This window comes from Anas acuta, chromosome 7 (assembly GCF_963932015.1).
Source record: "Anas acuta chromosome 7, bAnaAcu1.1, whole genome shotgun sequence".
Taxonomy (NCBI): Eukaryota; Metazoa; Chordata; class Aves; order Anseriformes; family Anatidae; genus Anas; species Anas acuta.
The window spans coordinates 4,339,086-4,353,548 of record NC_088985.1 but is presented as its reverse complement, the minus strand read 5'-3'; the positions used below and the strand labels follow the sequence as shown (position 1 = coordinate 4,353,548).

General features: G+C 49.9%; 1 protein-coding gene across 7 annotated transcripts in view; it reads right to left on the bottom strand.

Annotated features, from left to right (window-relative positions):
• The window catches only part of SGPL1 (sphingosine-1-phosphate lyase 1), a 28,250-nt gene extending 18,839 nt beyond the window's left edge, over window positions 1-9,411 (bottom strand). The window contains exons 1-7 of one of the 7 annotated variants that reach the window (XM_068689241.1): window positions 9,289-9,403; window positions 7,348-7,506; window positions 7,140-7,195; window positions 6,946-7,052; window positions 6,381-6,439; window positions 2,715-2,880; window positions 821-888 (exon numbers count right to left, since the gene is read on the bottom strand). In XM_068689241.1, coding sequence (XP_068545342.1) covers window positions 821-888; window positions 2,715-2,880; window positions 6,381-6,439; window positions 6,946-7,052; window positions 7,140-7,195; window positions 7,348-7,506; window positions 9,289-9,291 — 618 coding nt within the window. In that variant the 5' untranslated portion in view covers window positions 9,292-9,403. Of the gene's footprint in view, window positions 1-820; window positions 889-2,714; window positions 2,881-3,181; window positions 3,204-5,226; window positions 5,250-6,380; window positions 6,440-6,945; window positions 7,053-7,139; window positions 7,196-7,347; window positions 7,990-8,690; window positions 8,724-9,288 lie in introns of those variants that run through there. The other 6 variants (XM_068689240.1, XM_068689243.1, XM_068689245.1 and 3 more) reach the window with 6 other exon arrangements.
• Between the last annotated feature and the right edge of the window lie 5,052 nt (window positions 9,412-14,463).

Here is a 14,463-nt window from a genome sequence, read left to right as displayed (position 1 = left end):
TGCACCCATACTGAGGTCAAAAGGAACTGTATCCACGTTGAAATCAAAATGAAGAAGTTCCTCTTTACTATTTCCATCTGATAAAGTTGCCTCCAACAGACCCAGCACCCCCCACACCCCACCAATTCAACGTGCAAAGCTGCCTACGCATCAAGCAGAAAGGGCAATCGAGTACGATGCCACCATGTACCAGGTAAAAGAAACCAAGCTGCGCATTTCTCGATCATTAAGTTGTTAACCTGCTAAGACTTGCTGACATTTGTAGTTTCAAGTTTTTAAGTAAAAAGCATCTCCTCGACACTAAAGCCCGTCTCATTTTAATGATTACACAAGCTTCTGATATCGCCGTGCTATAATGCTAACTCTGCTAACAGATAGGGGCTCTGAACGACTCGTGGCCAGTCATTGATTAAAACAATTATCCTTCCACGTTGCATAATAGACACCTGGCTATCTCACGCTTGCTCAAGACATTGTTTCAGAAGAACAACTCAAGTTCAACCGTGTCCTTTTCTTCCACGAATCAAGTTATATTCCTGAAATCTAACAAGAAAGAAACACCACTGGAAAATTCCACCACTGGATTCACTGATACTTGTATAAATAAAAGATGGTGTAATTTATGAGAGCAAAACTATTACAAAACAGACCAGGTAGAAATTATCTTTCATTAACCAGGCAGCAGCAGATCCAAATCTATGCCCTTAGATCATTATGATTAGTGACATGACAGCGAAGAGGTGAAGAAGTGTAGTTTCTCTGAGACACAGCAAAAACAAGGGCCTGGAATAATAGCACAAAAAGCTGTTCAAATACTTACTATAGCCCCGACAAACGGCATTCTTCTCAGTAGTTTAAAGAACTGCTTTTTAATTCGGGATGTTAAGCCTGAAAGAGAAAAGCCAGAAGTTAACCTAATACGACTCAAGAAACTAAAAACTGACTCGGAGCACAATACTCCCACCCCAACCCATGAGAGGCTTGGCATTTCTGATCCAGGATAAAGTCACAGTCACAAAAGGGACGTGGAGAGACAGAGCAGTGTATCAGAAAGCAGACAGGCCAGGCTGCAGGAACTGAAGGAACTGCTTTGCACATCAGCATCTATCAGAACCAATGATTTGACTCATTTTCCTGCTCGGTTCCTCAGGCTGCCGAATAAAGTCAGACGAACTAAAAAGGCTGAAATCCTTCCAAACGAGGCATAAGGAAGGCCAGCACCTGCCTGAGTGGCAATGTGCACCCAGACGTGGAATTTTACGAGGAGAGGGAGTTTGGATTTGCTAAAGACAAGGTCTCCAGCAAAAAGGTAAGAGCTTGTTGAATTTTTTGTCTGCATCTTGAAACCAAGAGAGGACAACTTGAAAATGTCTGGCAACCTGAACCAGGCTCCCAGGCCACAGGGATGGAGGGGAGGACACAGTGTCACCTCCATCACACCACACACTGCCTCTATCCGAGATCCCACTGATGGCAAACACCAGAAAATCCTGGGGGTAACTTTAAAGGCAGGAATGCAAGCAGGACAGCAGCTGCCTTACAGCCACCAAGTCCTCCAGGGGTTTCAGCCAAGCACCAGTCACAAGACACTCACCAGGAAACAGCTAAACAAGCTTTAAAAATAAAATCAACCATTTTAGGACTTCCCAATCTTGTCTTACAGCATCAGCCTGGCCCTTTATAAAATGGGGGGGAGATATATGCTTCAGATACATTTTGAAAAGCTGCAGGAAGTGCAGTCTGGCACATTCTGTAGCAAATATTCGTTAGCGCTCTGAAAATAACTTTTCTGCTGCACGTTTCTGTGTGAAAACCGTTTAATTACAAACACCCACATCGAGGGGGAAAAAATAAATTGCTGAAATATTCAGGCAGCCTAATTAGACTTCCTAATAATTAGTCAATGTTTTAAAAATACTGTGCAACAGTACAAACATTAGCCAAGAACCTGTACTGGGCACAAGTTCCCACCGTTCACTTACGCTTGCCTTTCAAAAGGAGCAGAGGCACAGACATTAATTAAAAACTTTGCTGTTTTTAACAAAAATAAGCCTAACCCTGAGGCCTGGGGGACCTGCAAAGCACCTCTGTTCTCCTCCAAGGGCAAGGCAGTTATCCCTGACCACCACGAAGAGCCAGAATGTATTGCAGGTTCATCAAAAAGAGGTCCCACTGAAGAGCTACTGCTATCAGAAATCACTCAAAGCAGGAACAGGCTCAAAAAAAAGAAGCAGCACAACCCCACAATTATCTTGGACCTCCTGAGGATGAAACACGTTCCCAGCACCAAGCTAAAAGCGCGTTTTCTCCCCCAGGAAGGGAAGCAAAAAAGAGCAAAAGCAACCCAGACACTTTGTTAGTGACTGAGCTCCCAGGACCCCAGCTCTGGGATTGATTTCCCCAGGTTTTGAGCAAGAGAGGGTTGTGATGAGTAAACAGCTTTGCCAGAAGCAGAAAGGGAGACGGATGGAAGGGAGGGAGGGAGATGCAGGCACGTTCCAGGCTGGCCTGCCACACCCTCTGCAGGAATGGGGATGTTTCACTGCTTACCCAGGCCCTGACCCTAATTCGAAATAGGATTTTGTCAATCATGGGTTACAGAAGAAGGTGTTTCACCAAAAGTTTGGTCTCATTCTGCCCCCTTCCCCCTACTACCCGAGAACAACTGTCCCCTCTCCCTCCCCACAAACACAGGACCCGTTTTAAGTACTTACTCTCGGGCTGGAAGAGGAAGCTGTGCAGCCATACGGCTAGAAGTGTGGAAGAGCACGTCAGCCCAATCAACTGCCAGGGCTCCAGTCCATCGCAGCAGGCGTTCACCAAGCCCGTTGCTGTCTCCCAGTACACCTGCAGGATTTCCTTGTAGCTAGAAATGGCATCCTACACCAAGGGAAACAAGATGGGCATTAAGACAAGCTCAAACACACACAAGCAGGGCATCAAAAGTACTTGAATGACAGAACTCCCTTCCACTGGGAGTCTTACGGTGTTTTTCAGTACACAGACCCCTTTTGCTTTCCCTAATCCCTGTGAAAGGCACAGGTAGGGCACAGTTGTCACTCATTTCCAGTTAAAAACCACTGACAGAAACACATCCTGAGAGGCTTCAGAGAGAAGAGCCGCTGGCAGACGAGCAGGATGCTCAAGCTTCACGGTCCCAGGACGCACCAGCAGATCTTACCATGGCCCAAGAAAACCACACTGCATTAACCACAATCTTCCTATTCCCAAGGAATCATCTGCTCAGCTGGCACGGGAAGACTGAGCTACCACTGTTCACCAGGTACCACCAAACAGGGCTATTTAAGTACCTAGAGCTGGATTTTTTTAAGCTGTGAGCACTCAGCAACTCCTCAGGGCTGAGATCTAATTACTGCATTCCTCCCAGAGCCAAGCACTGCTGGAAGAAAAGAACACCGGAGAACTGTGATGCAACCCTAATTACAATATTAAACCAGCAATTACTGCCAGGACAGAGCCCAAGCACCTAATCAATAGCTTCCAAGCACGCCACCTTCGAGCCTAGGAGAACAGGGTGGGGACCACAGGATGCACACAAGGAGGAAAAGGTCATTTCCCCAAAACAGGGGGGTCCCCAAAACAATTTTCTGGGGTAAAAAAAAAAGCATTCTAGGAATGAGAACGATCCATTTGGTGCTACAACCAGATAAAAGTATTTTGGAATCTTTTTCAGCCCCCAAAGCACTCTGCCCAAGCCTCCTCCCGAACCGAATGTTCCCCAGTTTTGCTGGAGGGACATCCAGCACCACAAAAAAAGAAATACAACCTTGATAACCTTGATGGTTTTGGAGTGGCTTACAAAGATGGATAAACCACTAAGGTAAAAGCTGCCACATCTTCCACAGATCCACAGATCCCTCTTCTGGGGCAAGTTAGCACCAGAAGCAGCATTTAGGGTTTTTTTGGGTCACCCTTAGGGGTGGCACATCACTTCCAACACCACGGGAGAGGCTATGAGCAGCTTAAAAAAGCCAAGTGCTTCCAAACAGCCACAGGAAAAAGGCAGGATGCCTCACAAAGAAGCACTAACGAGCAATCACTGCTTTGGAAAAGCAGTAAAATACATGTGAGAGGACTGGAAAAAAAAAAAAAAAAAAAAAAAAAACACTAAAGCAACCCAAATGTAAGGCTAAAACAAAAGATCTGTAGAACAAGAGTGCCAGCGCATCGCAGGGGAGTATCATCACCCACAGCCCAGCACAGGGTGGAGGAGAGGGGCTGAACAGGGCAAAGCCACAGGGAGGAGCAGCCCGGAGAAGCCCAATTAGCACCCATTTGCTGAGCAAAGGGCAGTTTAAGCACACACCAGCCACTTCTGCCCGAAAAAAAGGCAATTAGGCCAGGCCTAGTTCACGCCCAGCCCTCCAATTCCAGCACCACCAGCTGATTTAACGGGTGCATTTAGGGGAAGGTTGCCTTTTCTGCTAACACCACAGGGACTTGTCAAGTTCCAGCGAGGTTGCTCAGCTTTTTGGGAGCAATCCCTGCAGAGGAGTGCTCAGCCAGCGGTGACAAAAGCAGGCGGCTTGGCTCCAAACTCGCTGCAGACATCCCCGTGCTTCGCTCGGGATCACCTGAAAGCTGGGACGCTCCAGGATGCAGCTGCACAACCCTGTTTCCTCATCACTGCCATCAGGAAAAAAAAAAAAGCACGCACACCAGCGCTGCTATGCGGTAACCCAGTGATGCTACCAAGTTTTGAACAAACAAGAGATCTGTGATGTTAATGCTCACCCCAAGAGTTTCTCCCTCTTGGGATCCCTGCACAAAGAACAGTTGGAGAGGGCAAAGCTTTCTCTATGCCTCACTTTCTCCTTCGATCATTTCCATACTTACGAGAGTTTAAAGGGCGAGATCGATCGAGTCAGGAGGATACTGAAAAGAGATTAAGACAAGAGTGCAAAGTGGCACGGGACACTGGTTAGATATACCACGGGATTTCTCAGCACTCAGCGTTTTCACAGCGCTCGTTTGCCTCCACTGAGATACGAGGCCTCTCTTCTCCAGATTGCTAACTTAATTCCAAAGGTATCACTCAAACGTGCCCTGGTTTTATTACCCCCAACACCGTGTGATGGCAGCCTCGCTGCTGCAGCTCCACGCTGCTTCCTTATTCCCCAGGGAGGAGGCAGGGGTAATAAATGCCTCGGTTTAGCCCAGCTGTTTTAATTCTTCCCCCTCCGGCTCTGGAAGGGCTGCTCACACCTGAGTTAAAAGCCAGGTTTGGCACCAAGTCTACAGTCTGGACTCCTGGTGAGACATCACAGCTCCAACACCAACCTGCTGGGGGTACGGCACCGATTGGAGAGCCAGCAGCTGTGCCAAGCAAGCCCAGGTTCAGCACAGCAGCTGACCGCGGGATCTTTTGGGTTGGAAAAGACCAAAATCATCAAGTCAGCCCTCGAGCTGAGTCCCATCACTCAGCCACGTCCCTTACTGCCACGGCGATGACTCCCTGGCTTCACACACGTCCCCTCCCCAAGGACACAGGCATTTCGCAGTTATTTCCCAGCTGAGCTCAGCCAGAAGAAATGCTGGCCACGTGCAATGAGCAGAGACGCAGTTTCAGCTCTGTGGGATTAGAAAATCCCTTCGCCCCTGCCATTACCACCTCCCCAGCTGGGCTACAGACACTCAGCTGGCCTGATTTTAAGCCAATACACAGGGCAGGATTTCACATAAAATAATACTCTACTTATTTGTGAAGATATCAAAACAAAAATAAAGTTTCCCTTCCCAATACTGGAGCTGGTTTTATTTCCTTAAAAGACCCTTCCCCCCACAAAAGCTTCACCAGACAGGTTTATTCTAGAAGTTTAAAAGCCTTACTTACGAGCACACTGAAAAATAAAGGGGAAAAACTTCCACTGGAGGATTTATTTCTAATTCTCAGAGCATTAAGACAGACCCAGGTATTAGATAAAATACTAATTGCTGTCATTAGGACTTGCAGCATTCATTTGTCCTGGTATTAATGCACTCAACAACCCAAGCAGTTTACATGTCGAATTTTTAGCTCTACAGATTAGGAATATATCCTTAGGACTTTACTTCTAAAAGCCATTAGCCAGCTGAGCTGTTCCAGGGATATAGCACTTAGACGACTACAAAAGAGGACAAATTAACTGCAGTAATGCTCTTCTGTCCCAGATGATAGAAGAGAAAGAGGGGGAGAAATTGCCAGAGCTAATACGAGCCGATTTTGTAGTTTTGCCAGAACAGCATTTCCTCGGCTGAAAGTTAAAGGACTCAAATAAGCCTTAAAAAGACAGAAAGGCAATATACTGGAGAGCCTCATGCTTCTGTTAAAAGTGCCTCCCCTTTCTGATACTGTAAAGTGGAAGCACTGTAAAGTTTACCTGTGGGAAGAGTGGGAAAAAGGTCTTATCAGCAGCATCTTCCTTCCCCCAGGACAGTGCTTAAAGTGGGAGAGAGCAGAAAGGTGCTTTCAGAGGCCGGTTTATTTTAAGTAATCGCATGAATCTTGGGCTGAAAACTGCGCGAGGAGGAACTGCTCTGACCAAACCACATCCTCAGCTTTTGGAGTCCGCACCCTCCGCAGCTAGCTGTAAATCAGCCAGTAACAGTATGAACAGCACAGAGCTTGTTACCCTGCCTAAATAACCCACCTGAGCAGGCGCCTGGCACCTCCAGCCACCTTCTGGCCTCGCTGCCAAACGCTGAGCGAGGAGAGCGGTGGCTGGAGGTCAGCGGTGCCTCCTGCGGCCAAGGAAGACCAGCACGGCCTCCACACACGCTCCGGCCACATTCCCAGCCCAGGAAAGCTGCCACCAGCTCCCCGTGCCTGAAATCTAACATTTGGGTTTGCCATTTGTCTTCCCTCACTTGGACGAAGGTGACGAGCAAGGCAGCGTGCCGCGCACCTCAGCACCTTGTAAATTAAGAGGCACAAAGACCACTCACAGCAACGCGGGCAGAACACATGGCTTGCTGCCACAAGGACGGCTCGCTGAGGTCCCAACCCAAAACATGCTGCAGGAGGAGGGCCAACTTGCTTATTTACCACGCACCTAAGGAGGAGGAAGACTTCAATTAGCTGTGCCTGAGCTAGCACCTTGCTGCTGGTACAAACCCGGCCGCAAAAGGGCACGTCGGACCGGCACGACCGCAGAACCGGCCGGGCCATGGCCATCATCAGCCTCGCAGCCAGCTTCTGACAAGGAAAAGGGAGGTTGAGCAACGCCACCCCGTCCGAGGCTGCGAGTCCCTGCACGCGCAGCGGTTTGCTTCAGGCTTGAGCAACAACCGTGCTCCTGTGTCCCTCCCTGCCACCCCCAGCCCCGCAAGGGTGACAAACAGCTTTACGTAAGCAGCAGGCACGCGGCATTTGCTAGCCAGCTCCTCGGCACAGCCCGAGCTTCTCGGCGTGCTGCCCCCCGCGGAAGACGTGGGGACACGTGGGGACAGCAGACAGGGCCTCTCAGAAATCAGGAGCCGTGAACCTGCAGCCACACGGGCTGAACTCTGAAAGAGAGACACATTCAGGTCATGCGTATCTTACTGCAGCTCTCTGACCACCAGCTTCTCCTGGGTCACATTTTCCACTGCTGTCCTACTGAAAGCCTTTTTTTCCCATCTAGTTAGTCATCTCCCCCCCCCCCCATACACTGTGTATGGGAGAGGAATGTCCACATACTACCCCACCAGCCCTGAGTTCACAGGGAGTGGCTAGAGACTGGCTAATTATAGCTTCATCAGAAAAACAAACAAGGCAGGAGTAAGACCAGCAGCACCCCTGGGCTCCTCTGCAGAGGGGAAACATAAAACTCTCACAACAAGACGGAAAAATGCTGATTCGATGCTCAAAAAAAAAAAAAAAAGCGTAGTTTTACAAGAGCTCAAGGGACTTTCCAAATGAGGTGCGATTCAGATTTCACATGGGGGCGAGGGAAACGAGGGAAAAAAAAACAACACAAAGAGCAGTTGTTGTGAAAAGCCTACCAGATGCTCCCCTACAACGCCAAGAAACTAAACAGTGCTTGAGAAACAGCCTTCCGCTATGGAGCAACAGCAGTTAACCCCAACCACTCACAAGATGTCACCTCTTGTCCACTCCCTACAACAAATGGATGTGCAAAAGCAAAGCCCGCAGGTCTCGAGGCATGCCCCAGATAGCACAGATCTCAGGTGGGACTGGGTTCACTCGATATAAACCCATCACAGCTCTCCCTGGGGGTCGCTGGAGGTGCATTTTCTGCGAGGAAGCATCCTCCCAGCCTCCACAACGAGGACGAAGGAAGGGCTCAGTCCTCCCTGGGCTGGGGCTCATCTGGACACATTTGTTCATTCCTCCGCCTGGCACCCTCTCAGCTGCTGATCACGCAGTCCTTTCTGCCTGCCTTCTGGGGAACAAAACGGGTATTTATGTGAAACATCAGGCGAGTAGCTCGGTGCCACGCAGAGGTACGCGAAGCGCTGGAAGACACAGTCCCGGCGGGGCTGCCTGAAAGCAGCCGAGGGCACAGCAATTGTTCTGGGAGCGGGCAGAGGAGAACAAAGGCAGCACCGAGCCTGGCACAGCTCCCCGGCGGGGTTATGCAAGCAAAACCACCGCTATCAGCGCAAACCGAGCGCCGCTGTCACGCTCGGAGGGTCCTTCCCTTCACCACGGCGCTGGATCCTCACCGATCAGACCCCGTGCTCCTCACCTGCCCTTCCTGGTTCATGGCAGCACGAGTATCGCAGCCAGCCCTGCTGCTACACCGGGCCTCGGGTTCATCCCGTGGTCTACGGCCAGCACTAAAACATGCCTCAAAGCCCCTAGCACACCTAGGCCGTCGCCGTTTAGCCACGACGCGGAGATTTCCGACACCGATGAGGGAATCTTGTCAGCCTCCTGGAAGCGGTGAATGAGAACAGTTCACGTCAAAAGCACAATGCTGCAAAAAACGGGGCACCAGCAGGTCAGGCCTCCCGAAATAACCCTCGCCGTAGAGCAGGCTCTGCAGCGGGCGAGCACTTTGGAACCACTTTTTGGGGTTTTTACGGCCAGAACGGTGCGGTTGGCAGCAGGGGCAAGCGGTAGTCACAAACCCGTATCCGCAGAGATTTTCGGTCTGACCGAAATCCTTTGGCCCCGAGGGTCGCAGCGAGGTTTTTAAGGCAATCAGAGCCAAAGTGCCCCGCACCCCGGCGGCCCTTCCAGCGCCGACCCCCGGCTGCTGTCCCCGGGGAGCCGAGGATCCCCTCAGCCCCCGGACCCCCGGGGCAGCGCCGCCCGGCCCCGGCCCCGGCCCCGGCTCTCACCATCGCCGCCGCCGCCGCCGCCTCCTCCTCGGCCGCCGCCGCCGCTCCGGGGCCCGGTGCCCGGCCCCGCTCGGCTCCGCCCCGGCCTCCCGCACCACAGCGCCCGCTGCGGGCCACGCCGGGTGTAGGGCGGCCGGGAGGAGCCCTATAAGAGCGGGGCCACACCGAAAAAGGGCCCTATAACCGTATAATGCCCCGCGGAGAGGCCCCAGCCCCTCACGCCTCAGAGCTGGGCCGGAGCCGGCAGCTCCTCGATGCCCCCCACACGTTATACATCGCCCTCTCCCTTCACGTTTCCTAACTCTAAGCACTTCAGGTTTCCAAAAATCTCGTTAAAACCTCATGAGTCAACACCACAGCGCAGCCCCGCTGCAAAATGTGCCCATCCAGCGGCTCGCGTGGGTTCATAACATTGGCATTTGACCTCCCGGGCCTGTGTTTCTGCAGGGTTTTGAGAACAGCGCTCAGGGCATTCCCTGATAGCGCAAATATTTAACTCTGCTGTGTTAAAGCCATTTCATCAGCTGTCACCGTGCCATCCAAGCTGTCTCTTCACAGACGATGGCATCTCACATCAGACAGACAGCGCTTTTATCTCAAGCAAACTGCCCTCGTGGGATTGTTTTTGAGGAGTATTTGTAGCTATCAGATGTTCTTTTTAGCAGGAGGGAACAAACAGATCTGTTATTAAACCGCTATCAGATTCGCAAAGTAGGGCTTCATCGCGTGCACTTGGCAAGGAAGTCTGAGGCAACTCCAGACATGCTGTGCTTGCTGAATCAAAGAGCACCGAGGCCCTCAAACTTTCACAAAGTGTTGATATTTGGAAAAAAAATATTGTTTAAAAAAGGCCTAAATAGCACTTAGGGTGCAGGAAGAACTCGTTTCTTAAAACTTCAAAAGCCTCTGGAGGATGCATCAGCACAAATCTTGCTCGGCTTCACACGTTTTCACACAATGCCAGGAAGCAGAGGGCTAGGGTTGTTCAGGTTAGCTAAACACAGGTAGAAAGGAATAGGACGGCTTGCCATAAACCCAGGGGTGGGCAGGAAGGGACAGCGGGGGGGGAAAGAGCCCTTTCAGCAAGGGGACAACGGTGGCACGGGAACAAACGCACAGAGAGGGCTTGCTGCTGCTGGAGAGCTGAGGCTCCGCAGTGGCCTTTCTGCGAGAAAAGCAGGGACAAAAAGGCCCGATTTGTAGGTTAATTTCCCAGATCAACCCAGCAGGACATTCAGCACTTACAAGCAGGTTCGTGCTGCCTGCCTAAGCACATCGCCACCGCATTAAGAAACACAAATCAATAGCTAAATCAGCAAAGCTCCAAGCACTGATCTCAGGCACAAGGCACGGTAAGCCTGTGCTCTTCGCAAGCAGCACTGCTCGCCAGCAGGCAGGAATTACAGCCTGTGCTCCAGCCAGCCGCGGCCTGCAGAAGATGGAAATGAGAAACACATTGGCTTGCTAGAACAGACCACGACATACACGCTGCGTCTCGCCCCAGCCTCATTTCCTCCCCATGCATTCCCTGCTGATGGACTGAAGACCGCAGTATGCGATGCTGGGAAGTCGCTCGCAGCACCGAGCCGCTGTCAAGTCAGCAGATCTGGACCTCCAAGGGCTCCTCCGCCGGCCAAACCCTTTGTGCCTCCAGGGCAGGAATCCCGAGCACGAGACCGCATCCTCAGCCCCAGCAGCTGGCACAGCACGGGGACCCAGCCCTGCCAGAAAGGGTCACTCACAGAGCCCTCAGTAACTCGCACAGGGCAGATACCGACTGCGAGCAATTCATCAGCTAAGCAGGGCATCTCATAAAAACGTGGTGACATAGTTAATTAGATCATTTTAAGGAAATAACCTAACTATTTAGAAACGGAAAGTAGGAGCAGCAAAACCGCATTCCCTCTTTTAGTCTGTACAAGGCCCACATTTCCATCAAGGCAACCATGGCGTTAATGCAGCCCAAATCTCACTTCTGCCATCATTTGGCACGTTTTGTTAGCATGGTTGTGCGCGAGCGGAGGGTAAGAAATCATCAGGAAGGGCCCTTGCAATGAAAGCGTAAGCAAGGGTTTACATAGAAACCATTATATCTGGTTTAACCTGGAATTTTTCAGTTGATTTGTTTCACTTATAAGTAAAGGGATCAAGAATGGGAGCTATATTCTACACCAGCAAAGCTCCTTTCCCATAATCTTAATTTATGCAACTTTATATTGTGCACATATGGGCTCAGTTCCTCAAAATGCCATAAAATATTCCTATTTGGCAGACAGCATAGGTTCTCATCTTATAGAAAATTGCCCCAAAATTGGTGGAATTAAAAGAAATGCGATTCCTCTTCTTGTTTCCAAGTTGCTCGGGACACAGAAGCAACTCAAAGTGCTGAAACGTGAGCCCTTGGAAATAAACATTTACATTAGGCCTTTTGTGTACGCACTGAGAAACACAAAACCCTGGCTTTATATAAACTCCACAGGAGTTCAAGAAAGCGGTGGGATATATTTTCAACATTTTTCCCCTAGAAAATTTAGGAAATGACTGCACTTTGTGATTACAGCTCAAGATTAGGAAATGGCAAGCCACCCAAAGAGCAGCAGCTCTGTAGGAAATAAAAAATAAAATAAAATAGAAATAAATAAAAAAGCTGATAGTTTCACTACCACCACCACCCCCTTTTCCTGTCCAGTTTTATATCTCTACATGTTGTTCCCAAAATGATTTTTTTTTTCCTGCTGCTGAGTTGCAGATTGCAGCGACCAAAATTTCCCAGCCAGCCTGGGTGTTCCTTGCAAGCATTTACCCCAGTGCTCCCCCATGGGGTTTTTGGTGCTGCCTACAGCCATAGTGCCTTAGGTTTCCATTCCAGGGGGTGGTCCTGCTGGAAGGATCCTGCCCCAATTCACATCCACGGAGGTGTTTGAGAGTCTCTCAGGAGGTGACACCTCGCTGCAGGGCTCCAGGCTTGTCCCAGTGCCACCACCGTGCCGTCCTCTGCTGAGGATGCTCTGGGTGCAGGAAGCTGAACAAGTCCCCACCCAGAGCAGGGGATTTTTTGGTCGCTTTCACATCCGCCTTGTTCCTGTCACCCGTTTAAGGCAGCAACGGGGAACAAAGCACCAATGCCTTTGTTCTGCCATCAGCAGCAGCATCAGCGCTGCAACCTGGTGGCAAGCTGGCTCACGCTGCCCCGGGGACACACGCGGGCTGTGATGCAGAAAAGATCTTAATTACATAGCACAAGATAACATGCCAAGGTGCATCAGGAGAGATCCTCATGCTTTCTGCTGGCTTTAGGCATTAGCACTCGCAGAAGCTATGACAGTGAGCAAGTGAAACACTGTCACCAGCCTGAGCACCAGGATCCAGCCCTGGTTGGAGCAATGCCACGAATTACCACGTCCTGGCTTCGGCCAGCTGTCCAAGCTGCATATTGTCAAACTAGAAATTAAATACTTTGAGGTGATGCTAACAAGCGATGCGTCTTGGAAGCTGCAAAATAAATCTGAAAAATAAACCAGACCTGCCGCCCCTTAAGGGGTTCCTAATAAACCACAACCCCATCACCAGCACAAATCCTGACCGGCTCCTGGCTGAAAAACCACCCTCAAAAACTACGCACAGCAGCTCCTCTGCCTCCCCTTACCCCCAGCAGCCTCCACGCAGGAGCACCTAACACCGAGCATTTCGTTTTTGCCAGATTTCCAGTGCAGCACAAAAGGACTACGAGGTCTATCACCTTATACCACAGTGCTCCCATTCAAGTCCCAATTTTATTCATTTGTGAATGCTTTTGCACCTCTTATCACACGCTGAGGTGTATTAGCCCAGGGTTAGGATTCAGTCCCCAGCTCACGCACTTGAGATTTATCACCTCGAGTGGGATTTACACCACGGTTTTAGGAAGATGCAAGACTTCATTTGCACACAGCAGACAAAAAAAAAAAAAAAAAAGCCCTTCCATGATACAGACTGGAAGACCTGCAGAAGGAAGGTGTCTCTCCCTCTTCCGACCATAGAGGGAGCTGATTCTCCAGCATTAGCCTTCCCAAAAAGCAGCACACGAGCTCCCAGCCCCAACATACAGCCCAGAAATTATTTTGGCCCCTTTCCCCAGCACAACACCCAGACCTCACATGCGGAGGAAGAAGGCAATTTAGATTAAATAATTAAGGGCTCTGGATGCTGTTTCCCCCTAAACTACAGGTAGATCACAGAGGGGGGGAAAAAAAAAAAACAAAAAAAAAACACTTTCTTAGATATGATTGATTGCTCTTGCTGAAGTTCAACACAGGAAAAGAAATCAGAGAGGAAAACCCTCCACTGTTTGGCTGACGAGTCATCGTGCACTATAGCTCCCGCATTTAAATGAATGATAAATTGCTTTTAAGAAATGACTTAAGTCAGTGAGCATGTTATTAATCTTGCACTGGAGAACAGTCTTCCTATCCTCCTGTTCCGTAAATCACCCAAAGTGTTTAGAGGTTTGTCTGACAAGCTCCGAAGCCGTATCTTCCTTGTCAATCTTATCAACCACTTGTTTAATTGTAAAAATGTAAATAAAATGCAGCACGAGCTGGCCCAATGCCTCATGACTCGCACATCGCCTCCGAAGGGAGAGGAACAGGAGGTTCCCCAGCTGCACTCAAGGCTTTTCAAGGATCAGAACAACTCCAATGAATGAGCCGTGTCTGGCCCCAGAGCACAGCAGCAGCTTGGTGAGAACAAGATGCACGTGCTAGGAAAGCATCCGTGATTTCCTTGTGCCTGAGCAACATCAGGTCAGGTATTAACTGAAGAGCAAGACCCCCTGGGGCAAAAAATAAACTGGAACAATGTCACATGTGGCTTTGTTCACCATCCTTGGGATCACCCAGGACTTTGTTCATCATCATCTAGTGCTACACCAGACAGAGATGCTTTCGGTGGCAGCAGGGATTATGAGCACTAAGGGATGTAATTCAGTGATGGGACTCGGCAAGTCGTGTTGATGGTTGGCCTTAATGTTCTTGAAGGTCCTTTCCAACCTAGAGGATTATATGAAAGACAATCCCAGCACTGGCTTCTCTGGTGTTAATGGAGTGTGCTCAGCCGGCTCAGGTTGCACTGGTAAATAAAACATCTCACTTCAACATCAGGACGCTCAGCCAAGTAAGTGGATACCCAACACAAAGG